The 14,866-nt window shown below is 41.4% G+C and overlaps 1 protein-coding gene across 9 annotated transcripts in view; it reads left to right on the top strand.

The window, feature by feature from the left end:
- Positions 1-3,083: 3,083 nt before the first annotated feature.
- The window catches only part of Zscan20 (zinc finger and SCAN domain containing 20), a 40,118-nt gene continuing 28,335 nt past the window's right edge, over positions 3,084-14,866 (top strand). For 5 of the 9 annotated variants that reach the window (XR_012449988.1, XR_012449987.1, XR_012449985.1 and 2 more), the window contains exons 1-2: positions 3,084-3,166; positions 8,847-9,371. Coding sequence is in view for 1 of the 9 variants with exons in the window: in XM_020176295.2 (XP_020031884.2) it covers positions 8,952-9,371 (420 nt within the window). In the remaining 8 variants the exon portion in view is untranslated. The other 4 variants (XR_012449986.1, XR_012449989.1, XR_012449990.1 and 1 more) reach the window with 4 other exon arrangements.

Here is a 14,866-nt window from a genome sequence, read left to right as displayed (position 1 = left end):
GAGAGCTCTGGACAATCTGAAGCTGTGAAACGGGACCCAAGCCAAGTTCAACCAGATCTTCAAGGGGCAACAGGTCCCTTTTGCCATCTGGGGTTATAAAGAGGTTGGCAGCCGAGGTCTAAAAAGCTGGGACACTGCCAAAGAGGCAGCATACTGATGGCTTGTTCCCTCAGCGAAAACATGAAGGTGTTCACATTGATCATCCTTTTGAACTTGAAAGCAACACTAATATTCTGTACTCTAGCCATGCCAAGTCACTTGTCATTCCCAGAACACCATGTACTCTTGTCTCTGTGCCTTTGCACTTACTCTTACTAAAGAACACCTTACCCCTGGGTACCTCCTAAGCATCTTTTAAGGTTTAGCTCACCATCACTTTCTCCTGAAGCCTACACTGACCTCTCAGCCTAGGTAAACTTGTCTCTGTGCTCTCACAACTTCCTATACCTCCCTGCCTCAAAGGACTGACCACAGACTTGGAAGCCCTTTAGAGCAGTGGTCTCTAAAGTGGGGCACATGAGATGATCCACTGGGATTTGGGAAGAAAATGTTATAACTTCTATTTCTTTTTAATTTTTTCTATCACTTTATTCTGAGGCTAAACTGTCTGCCTTTTAACCTTATGGCTTTGGTATGTTACTTAACCTCCTTTGTACCTCAGTTTCCTGTTGTATAAGATGTGAGAGCATTACATCCTTCCTTAGAGGATTTTGTGTGGATTAAATGAGTTAATATGGCTGGGGCACTGACAGCAGGACCTAGTAATACATTAAAAATATTCAATGAGCTGGGTGCCAGTGGCTCATGCCTGTAATCCTAGCTACTCAGGAAGCAGAGATCAGGAGGATCGCGGTTTGAAATCACCCCGGGCAAATAGTTCTGTGAGACCCTATCTTGAAAACACCCTTTGCAAAAAAGGGCTGGCAGAGTGGCTCAAGGTGTAGGCCTTGAGTTCAAGCTCCAGTACAGAAAAACCAAAAAACAAATATCCAATGAAAGTCAGTTATTATTACATGTGTATCATTTATAAGTAAACATACATAGGTTGGAAGTGTATGGTCCAAAATGTTTTACTCATAGGAGTGCTTGATTGGGAAAATTTGGAGATAAGGGCCTGGAGCCAGAGACCTGGTTTGATTTATCTTGCATTCTTGGAGCCCTGTGCTAGCCTAACAGAAAGAGAGTTCCAGTAGGAAACTACACAGAATGCTTGCAAATAAATTTTGGATGCTGAGCCGTAGAGAACACCAGTCTGGTTCAGATTCTGTTTCTTATTTCTATATGACACTGAACTTGGCCTCTTAGGGACTTCCTTAGTTTTCTTATTCTGCAAAATGCCAGATTTTCACTAGACAAAGGCTAAGAGAAATCATAGAACAATCCCAGGCTGGATTTAGGGCAAGGGGCGCCCTCTTGTGTCCTAATGGTGTCTTGTTCTTTCTGTACATCTTGACCTCCATTCTTCCTCTTTAGGGCAGATGATGCTGACTTGCAAAGCTGTTTTTCTAGCTTCAGATCCTGAGACATTCCTCTCAGATGTCTCCAGCCCACCCAGTGCACCATACTGCTGCACTGTCTACTCCTAAGCCCTCCCCTCCTTCTGTCTTCTTCCTCACAAAGAGTCAGGCAGAAAGGAGATCTTTGGAGTCACATGCCCAGGTGTTCAAATTCCAGCCCTGGGGACTTACTGCTTATGTGATCTTGAGCAGGACACTTCATCTCTATAAGCCCCTAGGCCCTCTTTGTAAATTGTGAGACTTTAACAACAAGGAGTGTTAATAGGCTGCTATTACATATACTGAGTAAAATCACACACGATATTACTATAAATAATTCAGAACATGGTTCACAGAGAAGGAATTTGAACTGAATTAACAAAAGTAAGAAAATTCCACCAATTTTAATACTAGCCAACATGCAGTCAGCTACTATCATATGCTAGGCAATGTCAATTTCTCCAAGGTCACATAGCCATTGATAAAAATAGTAGCCAATAGTTACCAAACTTTCTGCATGCCAGACATATACCATGCTCTTTACTGACTCTCTCCTATTTATTCCTCCCACCAGCCCTATGAGGAAGATGCCATTATTATTATTATTCCCATTTTCCAGATGAGGAACTGTAGCAGAAAGAGGTTTAGTAATTTGCCCAGGGTTTCACAACTAGTGAGTGGCAAAGGGTGCATCCCCCCATCTACCTTATCATCATCTCATTTAAATCTTCACGACACCCTGCAATGCAGGCTTTGTTATATTACCTGCACTACACAGTGAAAAAGCCTGAAAAAGCAATGCAGTAATTTGTTCAAGGCCACACAGCTTGGAAGTAGCTGGGTTGGGATTTGGATCCATGTGTGACTACAAAAGCCATATTCTCAACTCCATAGTAGATTGCTCATTCACCGAAGTATTCACAATGGTACAAAGCAACTACATATTATATTAAGGTTATTTTGTAATAATGATTAACATTCTTCCAACGCCCACGAAGTATCAAGCTCTGTACAAACTGATTTGCATAATAAAGGCTAACATTTGCTGTGCATTATTAGGACCTGGCCCTGAGCTAATTGTTTTAGGTATATTGTCTCACTGAAGCCTTACATAAACCGGTGACATGGGTGCTATTACTATTCTTAATTTACAAGTGAAAAAAGCGAGGTTCAGAATTCATCCAAAGCCATACAACTTAGCTGTGAGCTGAAAATTGAGCCTAAAACTGTCCAATTCTCTCCTGCCCACCAGTGTGGTTACCTCCAGTTACCCTCTTTTTCCTTGTTTCTTACTGTTTCTGCTTTGATCTTTTCGGGTCTACAGAGCTCTCCTCTCTCCTTCAATAGCCCCTCCCTTTCTGCTCTAGTGTCCTCCCACTGGGCCGTGTCGTTACGACTCAGCCAATAGAAAAGGAGAGGATCGCATTAGGTCCCGCCTTCAGGCATTGAACCTATTCCGATTTGTTCCGGTGCCAGGGTCCATGAGAAGATGGTACACCTATTGGCTGACAATAATTTGAAAGGCGGCAGACAGAGGCGCATTGCTTTCTGGGAGTTGTGGTCTCGGAAGCGCCATTCTTGGGGTGGCGCGGTCCGGACTCCGCGTCCCAGCATCCCCCGCGCGGGCCCTGGAGCACTTCCGCCCTGTTGTGAAGTGGGTGTCTCGGTGGGTGAGTCCGGGTGGCGGGGCGGGGGCAGCCGAGACTCAGGCACTAGGCTGGAGGCTTAGGAGGTGGTGGTGTTACAGGGGGCCAGGGAAGGTGAGAGGGGAGAAGCAGCTTATATGTGGGGGTGGACGGTGAGGGGCGGTCAGAGGATGTAGCGTCGGGAGAAGGGAAGGGTCATAGAGGGGTCGGGGATAAAGAAAAGATAGAGGGTCCCGGGAGTGAGGCGGGTCTTTCAAAGGTCTGCAGGTGAGGCGGCAGAGACAGGTTTTGGAGGTGGGAGAGTCACCTAGGTGTCTGGAGGTCACAGAAGGAAGAATAGAGCATTTTGGGGCTCTGACAAGTGAAGATAGGAGGGCCTGAGCTGGAAGTACGACCTTAAAAATAGTGTTCCATTCTTCACTCACCCGCCAAGACCCAATCATTTAATTTGATATTCCCTCTAATGGTTGTTACCTCTAGAACCTAGTAGGTGGGACTGGCTGTGGTGTTCTGCCCCAAACCTGCAGTTCTTTCTTTATTCCTGATGGAAGTGAATGGCACCATCACCCACTTCACCTACCTACCTACTTTACCCGCTGATTCCTCTTTCCTTCTTCCACACCCACGGATCTCCAGATCTTTCCTTTTCTTCAGTGTCTTGAATCTGCCCCTTTCTTCTGAGGGTTTTTGCAGAAGTGTTCACCTTTTCACTTCCCCACCATGGGCAAACACTTTGCAGCCAGGGTGGTGTGTTTAACCCACACATCTGATTATACTTTCTCCTTCTTAAAAACCGCCATTGGCTCTCTTCACACGTTGAATTAGGTTCAAACATCTTAGTTTATATTCTAGACTTCATAATTTCCTTTTGCAGCTTGATCTTCATACACTCCATGCTGCAGAGCTGTCAAGGTTTTCCCCATTTCCTGAATTCCACCATTGTATGTGTTGTTCTTTCTGTTTAAAATATCGATCCCCCCCCACCCCCTGCCAAAAGAGCCACTCTTTCTTCAAGAACCAACTGACTGTGATACTATGTTCAATTCCCTTCTGCAGATCACCTCCAACCTCCAGCTGCCATAACTTCTTTTACTGTATTTACCACATTTGATTAGTATAATTATCTGTGCCTCCCCCCCCAATAGATTGATCATCACCAGAACAGGAACAGTGTCTGAATCATCTTCATTTCCCTATTGCGCATCCTAGAACAATAAACACTTGATGTGATCAAGTCAATCTGCAAATACTTGGTGAATGTGTAAATAGAGACCACCAGGCTAAGCTTGGTTACACAAGGCTTGAAGATTGCTATGGATTTTTGAGTCAGGAGCTTTAGTTTTCTCCTGCTTATCAGGGCTGTCTGCTGACAGGCTGATTCAGTGCAGGTGGAAGTTTAAGGCAAGGGTGGCAAATACATGGAATGTGTGTTGCCACTTCCCCTTCCTGTGTCCCTGGTAGACATAGTTAATTGGGTACAGTACATATTCAAATGGGACTTATAGTACTCTACTTTGTAGAGTGCTCTAAATGAAACCTATTTGCTGTCCCTGACATAAGCTCTTAAGTGTGAGGTCAGTCTGCTTTAAACCAGAGCTTGGACCATCAGCTAAAGTGGGCCTGACAGCCTTTGGGAACTTCCAGTTTCTTTCTCTTTGGAGGTCACAGACCAGTCTTGGCCTTTCCTCTGGTTCTGGGGAGAATCTTCTTTTCCCATTGTACTGCTCATGGGGAAGGGGGCACGTTTGGTCCACATTTGTACTCACTGTCCCAGAGCCAAGGTGCTTTTCCAGATCCCTGTGCTTGTAAAGTAATCTTGATTTTGACGGCTACCAGCACCTCTCCCTCAATGCTTCGGGTGGGGGGATGTATACCCTTTCTGAATATTCCTAGGTATTAGAAGAAGGGTGCCAGATTAGCAGTCCATGCTGAATGAAGTCACTGTTATGTTTTATTTATGGTGTTTGAAACAATTTTGAGTTAGTTGCCGACATTTAAAAACTCCAGAGTTCTAACTTCTCTTGGAAAAATTGGAAGGTCTGGGAACACTCTGGGAAGGTCTTGGAAAAATTGGAAGGCTCTTGTAGTTAGTCATAGGTTCCACCTACTTCACTCATTTACTCTTTTTGCATTGCCAGGTCCCTGGAGTCATTCAAACTGGTAGCCATGTTTTTAGTTTCCCTTCCCCCTTGTTCTGCCCCCACCATACTAATTAGGGAGCCTGAGGCTATACGCTCCAGCCTTCATAGGGAGCACCTTCTTTCCATTCTCTCATATTTTCAGGAGTTTAGATGACAACCAGACATGGAGGAGGGTATGTGATGTGGTTAATAAAAGTGGTGAGAGAAATGAACCTTGGCCTAGATCCTAACCTTGCCACTTGATAGTTGTGTGACCTTAGGTAAATCTTGGTAGAAGCTCAGTTTTCCTATATGTGATTGAAGATATAATGGGGTCATACCTTGTCAGATAATTACATTTTAACATAAACACAGAAAATGAAAATCACATTTATAAAAAAAATCACAGCTTGAAAATCCTTTGGCAAGGAGCCATTTCAGGGGTCAACACATTGTCTTTCAATAAGTTAACCAACACAGCAAGGTTTTCTTATGTGAACATTAGATGAAAGAATTAGCTTATGTTAAGGATTGTGCTGTAGGAAAGGCACTCCACTCCCACTCAGTGGAAAGCAAGGCTCAAGGGAACTAAGACTAGCCTGGGGAGTGGCACAGTCATGGTATCATCACCACATGCTTACTCTGGAACAGACATGTGGTAAATGGAACTGGCTGCACTACTTCAATTATGTTCTTTCTCTCTTTCTGGTCTTGGTACATAGTGGAAGTTACAGGTCAGTGAAATGCAACTCAACACTAATGGCACTTGCTTGGATTACCTGGAGGATTTGATGAGAATATGAATGTAGAGTACTTGTCTGGCACTCAATAAATGGCTGCTCTTGGAGGTTATTGATTCTAGTGAGGTCTGCATATTCCTGATAGTCACAGGACTGAGGAGTTCCCTTGTCTAGCTGTTGGCTTAGTGTATTGACCTCCCTTTCCCTGTAATAGGCTGGTATCCATATTTAAGAAAGGAGTGGAAAAGGTTGATATATGGTCCCTGGGGTATTCTGATTTCTGTTTGAAACTAACCTTTGGGATTTTTAGGTCTTTTTGGAAGATACCAATTATTGGTGACTCTGAGCTCTGGGCCTGGTAGGACTGCTAGTTGCCTGATGGCTGTAGTGTCCTTTATGAAAGCACAAAAGTCTTTGCTTGCTCACTGTTGTCTCTTACTACACTGTAGCTTCCGTGAAGGCAGGAACTGTCTGTCCTAACTGTCATTGGATCTAGAGCTCCCACTGCAATGAAGGGTACGCACTGGGTACACTGAATGACTAGTGAATTATTTCTTGTGTGAGACAGTGACAGAAATATGTTTGGATTAGTGCATCAGAAAGGCTGTGGTTTAAAAAAAAAGTCATGAACAAGAGGGGGAGTGTCTGGGAGAGGGTACTGGGAAGAGAATCAAAGTACCATTCTGTATATATATATATATTATATATCCAGATATTTATTTATATTACATATATCTGTATATTTATAGGTAGCATAATGAAACCTACGAAACACTGAAAAAGTGGGGGAGAGACATGAGGGGAGTTAAGGGAATATAATAGATGGGGTAAATTTGTTCAAAGTACACTATATCCATCTATGGATATAGATTCACAGTGAATCCCTTTGTACTGTTAATGTATGTTAACAAAAAGTAGTAAATAAAAAACATGAATGGTTAATTATTTAGTGTGATAAAAATTACAGATCCCCCTAGTTCATTAGGCCTTTGATATACCAGATTTGTGATTTTACTAAAAGATAACAAAAGACCTTGCTATTTATCAGATACTGGGTTAGGTACTATGGATACTGAATGGAGTAAGACATGTACTGGTCCTAGTAATACAGTCTAATGGGCCTGTCAGATGTAGGGACAGGTAGGAGAGCAGCACATATCTTAGAGATATGTACCAGTTGCTTTTGGAACAGAATCAGGGAGGCAGTTTTTGGAGAGTAGGATTGGGGGTGGGGCATGGTAAGGGAATATCAAGGAACTTTTATCAAAGGAAGCGACATTTGGTGTAGTAGCTGAAGGTCAAGTATTCCTGTAGCTTTGAGTTATGCTCCCAGCATCTTCCTAAGTATGTGGAAGTATTTAGGATAGACCTTTATTTTTTGTCACCTTTTCCTTGTTTCTATATAGTCTACACAGATGGCTTAAAATACAAAGGCCAACTTCCCTCCTCTCTTAAGTTCTTCTATGTCATTCTAGCTCGGAAGCAGCTAATAGCCTCTTTTGAGTGGGCATATTTATGTCATCTAGACTTGTCACAAAGAACTCATTTTCTCAGATAACCCACTATAGGTGTCTATAGAAGCTGTAATCTTCTTGGGGACACATGTATACCGTCCCTCTTATACAGTCTAGACAATAGAAAGTGTCATATAGAGATGGAAATAAAGAGGAAAAAGGAACTCCTGGCAAGAGCAGGAAATAACTTATTCTTCAGTGTGCACAGAAAGAGATTTGTTGTAATCCTTGCTTCAATAGTTGATGATTCATGACTTCACTGTTTGTTGAATGTTTCTTTTTTGTGCTGAGCTCTGTACTAGATCCCTCTGGAAGCTTACGATCTAGTGCGTAAGATAATTACAGGGTTGTAAGAGAAAACAAGATGCTGTGGAAGCTTGTGCCAGAGGATAGAATTCTGTTTCAGGGAACCGGAAGGCCTCATGGAATAAGTTCAGTTTAATAAAGACCTAGCTAGGTGAGGGTGTTCAGCAGGAATGTGACATGGTTACATTTTGGTCTAGTCTGATTTTTGTGCAAAGAATAGAGTAGGGGTTGGGGTGAGGGGTGTGGAATCAGTGCTGTGAGTTGGAAGGGTGACCAAGTGTAAGACATGTGATTCTCTGAAGTGGTGGCACTGTGGTGGGAATAGCTTGGTAATGAATTGGGTGAGGGACATCTTGGAGAAAGGATGGCAGGTTTCTGGTGTGGGCAACTTAATGGAAAGCAGTGTCTTCACTAAATGGGGAGCTCCAGAAAACAGACAGGTTTGTAGGAGAAAATGATGAATTCAGTTTTTGATCAATTGAGTTTGGGGTGCCTAAGGGACAGTTGAATGGAAATGTTGGAGTCTTGAGACAGTTCTGGCTAGAGTTTTGAAAGCCGTTAGTGTAAATATGTCAAACAATGCCCAGTGGGTGGGTTGATCAATGCCCAGGAACATAGAATGAGAAAGGGATTTTATGAGGAGCGCATCCTCAGAAGAATGCCAATTTTTAAGGCTCAGGATGAAGGCCTTATGGAAGGGGTGACCTTGAAACCCAACTTGAGGGAAGGTTAAACTTTGGACATACATAGTAGGGAGGTAGGCCATACCAGGGCCAGGTAATGGAGGACCAAGAGTCTAAGCTAAGGCAATTAGCTATGTTCCAAAGGATATAACACTGTTGTCCTCCAAAGTGAGCTGGCTGCTGGCTTTGCTGCCAGATTGAGGTCTCATTTCCTGCATATAGGAAAGGAGCATCTCTTAGTGCCCCTGAACCTTACAAAGGTGGTAGAGGTGTTGGGGGAGTGAGGAAAGTGATGCTTCAGGGTCCTCTTGCTCACTCTGTCATTTGTGCTACCTTCACAGTCTTGGGGAACAGTCTCTCTCCCAGGAGCCCTTTGAAGGACATACCATTGGTTCTAGAAGTCATCGGATGAGGACAGCCCAGCTGAAGTGAGGCATCCAGGCCAGATGATGGCTGTGGCCCTGGAATCCGAGGTCCAGGCCTCTCCCCTGCCAGAGCCTGAAGACCTCCTGATTGTGAAACTGGAAGAGGACTCGTGGGGATCAGAATCCAAACCCCTGGAGAAGGACCATGACCTTGGCCCTGGCCCTGAGGCCTCCCGTAAGCGCTTCAGGCAGTTCCAGTACACAGATGCAGCTGGACCCCATGAGGCCTTCAGCCAGCTCTGGGCTCTCTGCTGTCATTGGTTAAGGCCAGAGATCCGCCTTAAAGAGCAGATTCTGGAGCTGCTGGTGCTGGAGCAGTTCCTGGCCATCTTACCCAGAGAGGCACAGACCTGGGTACAGGCACACCACCCCGAGAGTGGGGAGGAGGCTGTGGCCCTGGTGGAGGATTGGCATCGAGAGGTCTGGGCTGCTGGACAGCGGGTGAGGCAAATAGTCTCTTCTCCAAGAAGCCATCTGGGCAAGGCAGCAGGGCTGTGACTAGGTTAATTATTACTCTAAATCATGATAATAGTAACAAAGTTTATTGAGCAACTGACATTTTCTTTGTGTTGCTATCTAGCAGGCACAGTTCTATTTGCTTTATGTGTATTAACTCTCTTAATCCTATCAACAATTTAATGAGGTAAGTACTGTTATCCTAATTTTACCAAAGAGGAAACAGGCAAAGAGAAAATTGGTAGTTTGCTTAGGTCACACCACTACTAGATGGTAAAGTCAGGATTTGAACTCAGGCAGTTTGAGCCTAACCACTACCGCAGATCACCTCCTAGTACCTTACACACAGTATTGCTACTCTGTGTTATATTTTATATTTAACACAGTCTTTATATACTTGATCTCTTTTGTAGCAGTAATGAAAATAGACAGAAATAGTATTATCATCCTTATTTTATAGATTAAGGTCCCCAAAGTCAGAAGGCTCAAAAGTCACTCAGTAAGTGAACCAGAGCCTGCACCCTGATCCTTCGGTTTCAAGGTTATGTCTCCACTAGCGACATAGATGCCTCATGTGCAAACCATGGAAATTAAAACACCTCTGAGTCATTAGGCTTAAGTTCAGTATTAGCTGACGTTTTGTCAGCACTCATTGTGTGTCAGACACTGTTTTAAGCTTTTTATATGACTCCCTCATCTAATTAACCCAGCAGTGCAATAAGGTAGGTATTATTATTGCCACTTTTCAAGCAGGTTAACAAAGAGAGGTAAGTAGCTTGTCCAAGTTTATATAGCTAAGTGGTAGCCCTGGGAAAAGAGAAGTAGTATTGTGGATTTAACATTTCACAGTTTCAACAATTTGCAAGCAATCCTGAAGGCCTATGATATAATACATAACTTTTTTCTATGAAATAGATTCTGAATCTTGCTTCCAAGATGCCATTTGTAGACAGGTCTGTTAACAGGCTGTAGAGTGAGCCATCAAACCTTCACCTAAATATAACTCTGCTGTCTCCACTTGGTATAGTCAGAAATTCTTGTGATAGTTTCATTGAGGGAAACTATACATTTGAGAACTTATTTCTTGAGAATGGCAAGGTTTTTTGTTTGTGTTTTTTTTTTTACATTTAAACTGTAAAATTCTATACAGATTGGGGCAAGAAAGGGTTAAGGTGTGTGGCTTTGCTTTTAGGATCCCTTTATAAACTGATTGAAGATAAGAGAATGATACTTAAAGTTAGAGAACTGAGTATGAGAGAGTGTACCTTTTGTAATATACTCCCACCTCCCCGTATTATTTCTTTTAAAGAAACCAGCTATTTGTCTTAAGTGACAGTGAAGAAACAAATGGAAGTCTTAGGACTTCAGAGCTGGAAGATGAAGAACTTGAGACCCAGAGATGAGAACTGACTTAAATCAGGTTCTTTTTCATTTTTCATCTGTAAAATGAAAGGGTTGGACTAGACCAAAGGTTCTCAAATTATGCCCCTGTGAGCTGACCAAAGGTTGAACTGCTTCTAAAATTGAGAAAAAATAAGGTAATAGCATCTTCTCTACTATATATTTTTTTCCTGTGACTTTTATTTTTATTTGTTAACTTATCTACCTGCTCCTGAGTATTCATAAATTTTTTAAACAAATGAGTATGTGGCAGAGGAACTTGTTTTCTGCAGACATGTATGTTGTAGCTTGTGGTCTTATGTTGCAAGATATGTGACTTAATTATCTTCTCTGCAGATGGAATTTTTCCAAGGGATAAGTGGCCTTTAAGGTATTTTCTTAAAATGCATCTTTTAGCTCTGTTATTTTATGATATTTAGTGTTTTTTATATGTCATCACTATCTTGCAGAACCCACTTCTTCAGGTGCATGGGTATTTAAAAAAATAGACCTTATTTTTGAGAGTAGTTTTGGGTTCATGGCAAAGTTGAGCAGAAGGTACAGAGTATTCTCTTATACCTCCTGATCCCTCTTCAGTCTCCCCCACTGTCAGTCTCCCCCACCAAAGTGGTACATTTGCTGCCATCAATGAACTTACATTGACACATTATTACCATGCAAAGTCCATAGTTTACATTAGGGTTTGCTCTTGGTGTTGTGTAGTCTGTTTTTTTTTTTTTTTCAGTACTGAGGTTTGAACTCAGGGTCTTGTACTTGCTAGGCAGGCACTCTACTACTTGAGCTATGTCCCTAGCCTTTGTTTTGCTTTAGTTTTTTTTTTTTTTCAGGTAAATTCTCATATTTTCGCCTGGGACTGGGCTCAGATCACAATCTTCCTACCTAATGCTTCCCATGTAGCCATGCCCAAAGATTGATTGAGATGGGGTGTCTTGTTAACTTTTGGCTTGCCTTGAACTGTGATCTTCCCAGTCTTTGCTTCCTTACTAGCTGGAATTTTAGGCATGAGACACTATGTTCAGCCTTTTTTTTTTAATTGTTGAGTTTTAAGAATTCTTTATATATTTCAGGTAGCAGTCCTTTATCAGCTGTGTCTTTTGAAAATACTTTCTTCATTCTCTGGCTTGTCTTTTTGTTCTCTTGCCAGTATTTTTCTTAAAGCAGAAAAATTTTAATTTTAATGAAAGCCAGCTTAAGAATTATTTCTTTCATGGATAATGCCTTTGATATTGTATCTAGAAAGTCATCACTATATTTAAAGCCATCTAGGTTTTCCTCTATTTTTTTTTAAGACTTTTAAAGTTTTACATTTAGGTCTTTAGTCCACTTTGATCTGATTTTTGTGAAGGGTGCAAGGACTGTGTCTGGATCTACTCATTTATTTTTTTGCATGTGGATGCCCAGTTCTAGCGCCATCTGTTGAAAACACAATCCTTGCTTCATTGTATTGCCTTTTTTCCTATGTGGGTCTATTTCTGGGTCTTCTATTCTTTTTTGTTAATATCTGTTTATTCTTTCACCAATATCACACTGCCTTTGTTACTACAGCTTTATAGTAACTCATGAGGTCAAGTAGTGTCAATCCTTAGAATTTATTCTTCTTCAGTATTATGTTAATTATTCTGGGATTCTTGCTTCTCCATATAAATGTTAGAGTCAATTTGTTAATATTCACAGAATAATGTGCTAGGATTTTGATTAGGACTGCATTGATCTATAGATCAAATTAGGAAGAACTGACTTCTTGACAGTGGCGAGTCTTCTCATCCACAAACATGGCAGATCTCTCCATTTATTTAGTTCTTTATATCTTTCATCATAGTTTTGTGGTTTTCTTCCTATACATCTTGTAAATATTTTGTTAGTGTTATACCTAAGTATTTCGTTTTTTCAGATGCAGTAAATGATGTTGTGCTTTTAATTTCAAATTCCACTTGTTCATTGCTGGTGTATAGGAAAGTGATTGGCTTTTGTATGTTAACCTTGTATCCTGCAACCTTGTGTATTACACATTTTAGTTCTAGGAGGTCTTTTTGTCCATTTTTTCCAGGTCGCTCCATAGATGAATATGTCATTTGCAAATGAAGAGTTTTTTTCTTCCTCCCAAACTTCATACCTTTTGTTTCTTTTTCTTATCCTGTTGTTTTAGCTGGGACTTCCAGTATATATAATGTTGAAAAAGAGTAGTGAGAGGGGACATCCTTTCTTTTTTTCTGACCTTAGTACAAAAAGCTTTGAGTTTCTCACATGGTAGCTGTAGAGTTTTTTTGTTTATGTTCTTTTTCAAGTTGAGAAAGTTCTCTTTGCTGAGAAGAGGGTTTTTTTTTTTTGTTTTTATCATGAGTGACTGCTAAATTTTGTCAAATGATTTTCTGTATGGATATGAGCATGCAATTTTTCTTCTTTATCCTATTGATGTGATAGGTTACATTAATAAATTTTCAACATTGGCCAGCCTTCTACACATGGCCTAAATCCTGCTTTGCTATGGTATGTAATTCCTTTTATAATTATTGGGTTTGAGTTGCTAATATTTTGTTAATGATTTTTCTTTTTTGTTGGTGGTACTGGAGTTTGAACTTGGCTTCTTGTTTGCTAGGCAGATGCTGTACTGCTTGAGCCACACCTCCAGCCCTTTTTGTTCTGCTTAGTTTTGAGATAGAGTCTTGTTTTTTCCCAGGCCAGCCTGGGCCATGATCCTCTTTTATATGTCTCCCACTGTAGCTGGAGTGACAGGTGCATGCCACATGCCCAGCTTTTTTCTGTTGATAGGGGGGTCTTATGAACTTTTTTTTGCCAAGGCTGGCCTGGAACCGTGATCCTTCCAATCTCAGCGTCCCAGGTAGCTGGGATGATAGGCATTTTCTACTGTATCCACCTATCATTGAGGACTTTTTACATCTATGTTGAGCTCTGTTTTTCTCATAATTTCTTTGGCTGATTTTGGTATTTGGTTAATACTGACTTCATAGAATAAGAATGCTTCTATCTTCTGGAAGAGACTGTAGAGAAGTATATAACTTCTTCCTTAAATGTTTGATAGAATTCACTGGTGAACCTGTCTGCACCTGGTGCATTCTGTTCTGAAAGGTTATTAATTACTGATTCAGTTTTTAAAATAAAAGATAAGTGTAGGCCTAATCAGATTGCTTCTTCTGGTGTGAGTTTGGCAGATTGTGAATTTCAAGGAACTGGTCCTTTTCATCCAGTTATCAAATGTGTGGACATAGAGCTGTTCACATACCTTTATTATCCTTTTAATGTCCAGGGGATTTGCTTTCATTTCTGATATTACTAATTTGTGTCTTTTGTCTTTACTTTCTTAGTCTGACTAGAGGCTTATCATTGTTATTTATGAAGCACTTAAAACAAAGGAACTATGATAAATAGACCTTTCATGATGTGGCGATGAGCTGTAGGGAGACAGCATTCTGTAGTTCTGTGATTAGGTGTCAGTGTTTTAGTGAGCCTGTGCTCCGGGCCTTGAATTTAATCAGCGCTCCTCTGCATTTTTTTCCTCTCTTAGATGGGGCAGGAGATCTAAAGAGGGCTGCAGTTAGATGTTACCCATCCTCATGTGCAGCAGTAGAGGGAACTGGAGTTGGGTATCTCTTTACTGTAAATTAGTTTTCCTTCTCCGGGGGGTTAGGCCTTGTTAATAGAGTGCTCTAGCAGATTTCAGAATGGACCCTTTTTCTCCACCCCCTGACAGAAGCATGAGGAGTTTTTCTGTGATAGTCACTGTGAAGATCTGATATAGTTCCTGGGTATAAAACTCACAAAAGTGTGCATGCCCCCTCTGCTCCTGTGACTGTGTTCTCCAGGAACTTTTAATTCTCATACATGTCCACATTGAGCCTTCAGCAATTCATCAATTACAGTTTAGTTTTTCCTATCCTGGCACTGGTTCCTTTGGAGGTTTTTGCTCTGGTAGGTTATAATCCTCTGAATCAACCTGTTTTATTTCACCAATTTTGAGGACAGCCATATGCTGTGTGATCTCACTTCTGTGATTTTTTTCAGTTGTTTAGCTTATTACTTTTTGAGATGGAGTAGTAACTTCTAAGTTCCTTACTTGCTAC

This window comes from Castor canadensis, chromosome 7 (genome assembly GCF_047511655.1).
Source record: "Castor canadensis chromosome 7, mCasCan1.hap1v2, whole genome shotgun sequence".
NCBI lineage: Eukaryota > Metazoa > Chordata > Mammalia > Rodentia > Castoridae > Castor > Castor canadensis.
The sequence above is the reverse complement of the archived record's forward strand: the minus strand, read 5'-3'. Positions and strand labels throughout refer to the sequence as shown.